The 2,346-nt window shown below is 52.6% G+C and overlaps 1 protein-coding gene across 1 annotated transcript; it reads left to right on the top strand.

Moving 5' to 3' along the window:
* Positions 1 to 965: 965 nt before the first annotated feature.
* On the top strand, positions 966 to 2,297 carry LOC105272770 (uncharacterized; the record flags this gene model as incomplete). The annotated part of the gene is made up of 1 exon (XM_011314994.1): positions 966 to 2,297. A coding segment is annotated over exon 1 (1,332 nt), but the record flags the coding sequence as incomplete, so codon positions are not given.
* Positions 2,298 to 2,346: the final 49 nt, after the last annotated feature.

Here is a 2,346-nt window from a genome sequence, read left to right as displayed (position 1 = left end):
AGCCAAGCCCCAGGCATACACGGCTCTGCCTGGGTGATACGGCACTACCGTGGTACTCGTGGGACTTATATGGAGACCAGAATACTAAAAGAAACACAAAAACCACCTGGGACGGAAGAACCCGAGGACCAGAATGCTGGACCTGGTGGAGAACAACCCAGGGGGAAAAGACTAAGTGGCGCGGCAAGGCGCCGGTTCCACAAGGAGAGAAGGGCTAACCCAGCCTCAAGCACTCCTTCTGGGACAAACAAGGGTGAGGGGGGGGGCGAGGGAGCGTCAAGGGGAGCAGCCGTGAAACGGCTGAAACCCGATGGCACCCCAAGCCCCCACAACAACACGCGACCTGAGAAAAGACCCAAGACTGATCTTGGCAGCTACGCTCAGGTCGCAAAGAAAATGATCAGGTGGGCTCTCGTCCCAGAGAACTACCCAGATCGAAAAATCACACCCGAATAAATCAAGGGCCTGAAGGGACTGCTTAGGTCCCAGATCCTCTCCTTGCCAGAGGGGATTAAGGCACATAAGACTTTTGAGGGGGTGTGGGAAAGGGACGGGGCAGGCATTGTCGGCTGCACCGACGAAGAAACGGGGAACTGGCTGAAAGGACTGTTCCCCGAAAACAAAATCGGGGACCTCGTCCTCGCGGTGATGCCACCGGAGGAGCTACCCAAGCGACACCGGGAGGTAGTTCACCTTGGGGACGAGGATGTCACCGCCCAGGAGGCAATCGAGCTCATGGGACGGCAGAACCCCGACCTTAAAGGTGACTGGGTCCTGATTAGAGGCAGCGAAACAAGGGGAGCGACAGGCGCCCACTTTGCTCCCCTGATCAGGGATCAAACCATGCGGGCCCTAGAGGCTTGCAATTTTAAACCTCACTGCGGGACTCAAAGAGCAACTATCAAGTTGCTCAAGAAGAACCGACATGAGGAAAAGGACAAGCCTATTGACGGGTGAACCTAGAAATGGCTCATAAGTCGGTAGAGATAGTCCAGATTAATCTGCATCACAGTAAAAGCGCCTCAGCAGTTCTCTGCAAGACGCTAGCTAGGGTGCAGACAGCCATAGCCCTAATTCAAGAACGATGGTTCGTGAACGGGGCGGTAAAGGGCCTGGGGGGGTGTGGAAAAATTTTTCACTCGAACACCCAAGGAAAGAAGATTAGGAATTGTGTGTTAGTAAAAGGCGCACAAGCAACTTTCTTACACCAACAAAGCGGAGAGGACCTCACGGCTGTGAAGCTCAAGGTCCTCACCGAGAAGAACGAGGCGCTGGTATTCATAGCGGGATCAGCATACCTGCCATATGATTCCATGGAACCTCCCCCAACAAGGGAGGTCGAAGAACTCGTCAAAAAAGTGAAGGACGAAAGGCTGGAACTTCTGCTTAGGTGCGATGCGAACTCACACCATCTGGGGTGGGGAAGCTCAAATACCAATGCTAGAGGAGAAGCCCTAAATGACTTCATTATGGAGAAAGACCTCCAAATCCTGCACAGAGGGAAAGAACCAACCTTCATGGACTGCAGAAGACATGAAGTGTTGGACATAACCATCTGCACGGCAGGCATGGCACGTTGGGTAAAAGACTGGAGGGTGTCGAAAGAACCTTCGGGCTCAGACCACAGCCAAATACGCCTGTCATTAACGTGCGAATCGGAACAGATCCCTTGGAGAAACCCAAAGGACACAAACTGTGAAAGTTACAGAGAGGAACTCTTCGTGAGGATCCAAGATGTACCCTCAAGATTCAGAAACAAGAGAGACCTGGAACATGCAGCCGAACGTCTCGGAGAAGTGATCAGGGACTCCTATGAAAACAACTGCAACATTAAAAGACCGCGGAATACAAAAATGGTGGGCTGGTGGAATAACCAACTGTCCATTTTAAGATGCCAGCTAAGGAAACCGTGGAACAAGGTAAAGACCGCGTACGCGGAAAACAGCAGGCAGAAGGCCCTCGAAGATCGCAGAGGTCTTCAGAGGAAATGCAAAAAGGCACTCGTAATAGCCAAAAACGAGGGCTGGAAGAAATTTAGCAGTGGGGTGGTGAGCCAATCTGAAGCCTCAAGGCTGGTAAAGATCCTGGGAGGACAGGGCGCCTCTAATCTGGGCTGTCTCATCAAACCGGATGGAAGCTATACCTGGACCACTGAAGAAACTCTCCAACTGCTGCTAGAAGAGCACTTCCCGGGGTTCACGAACTCGGGGGATATGGAACAAGGAACAGAAACCTGTAAAGGCACCTACAAGCCGCAGGAATGGGCCTTGGCAGCTAAGATAGTCAACCCGCAAGGGGTAGAGTGGGCCGTCAATACCTTTGAACCCCTAAAAGCACCGGGACCAG

This window comes from Fopius arisanus, unplaced genomic scaffold (genome assembly GCF_000806365.1).
Source record: "Fopius arisanus strain USDA-PBARC FA_bdor unplaced genomic scaffold, ASM80636v1 scaffold00274, whole genome shotgun sequence".
NCBI classification, from domain to species: Eukaryota; Metazoa; Arthropoda; class Insecta; order Hymenoptera; family Braconidae; genus Fopius; species Fopius arisanus.
The sequence above is the reverse complement of the archived record's forward strand: the minus strand, read 5'-3'. Positions and strand labels throughout refer to the sequence as shown.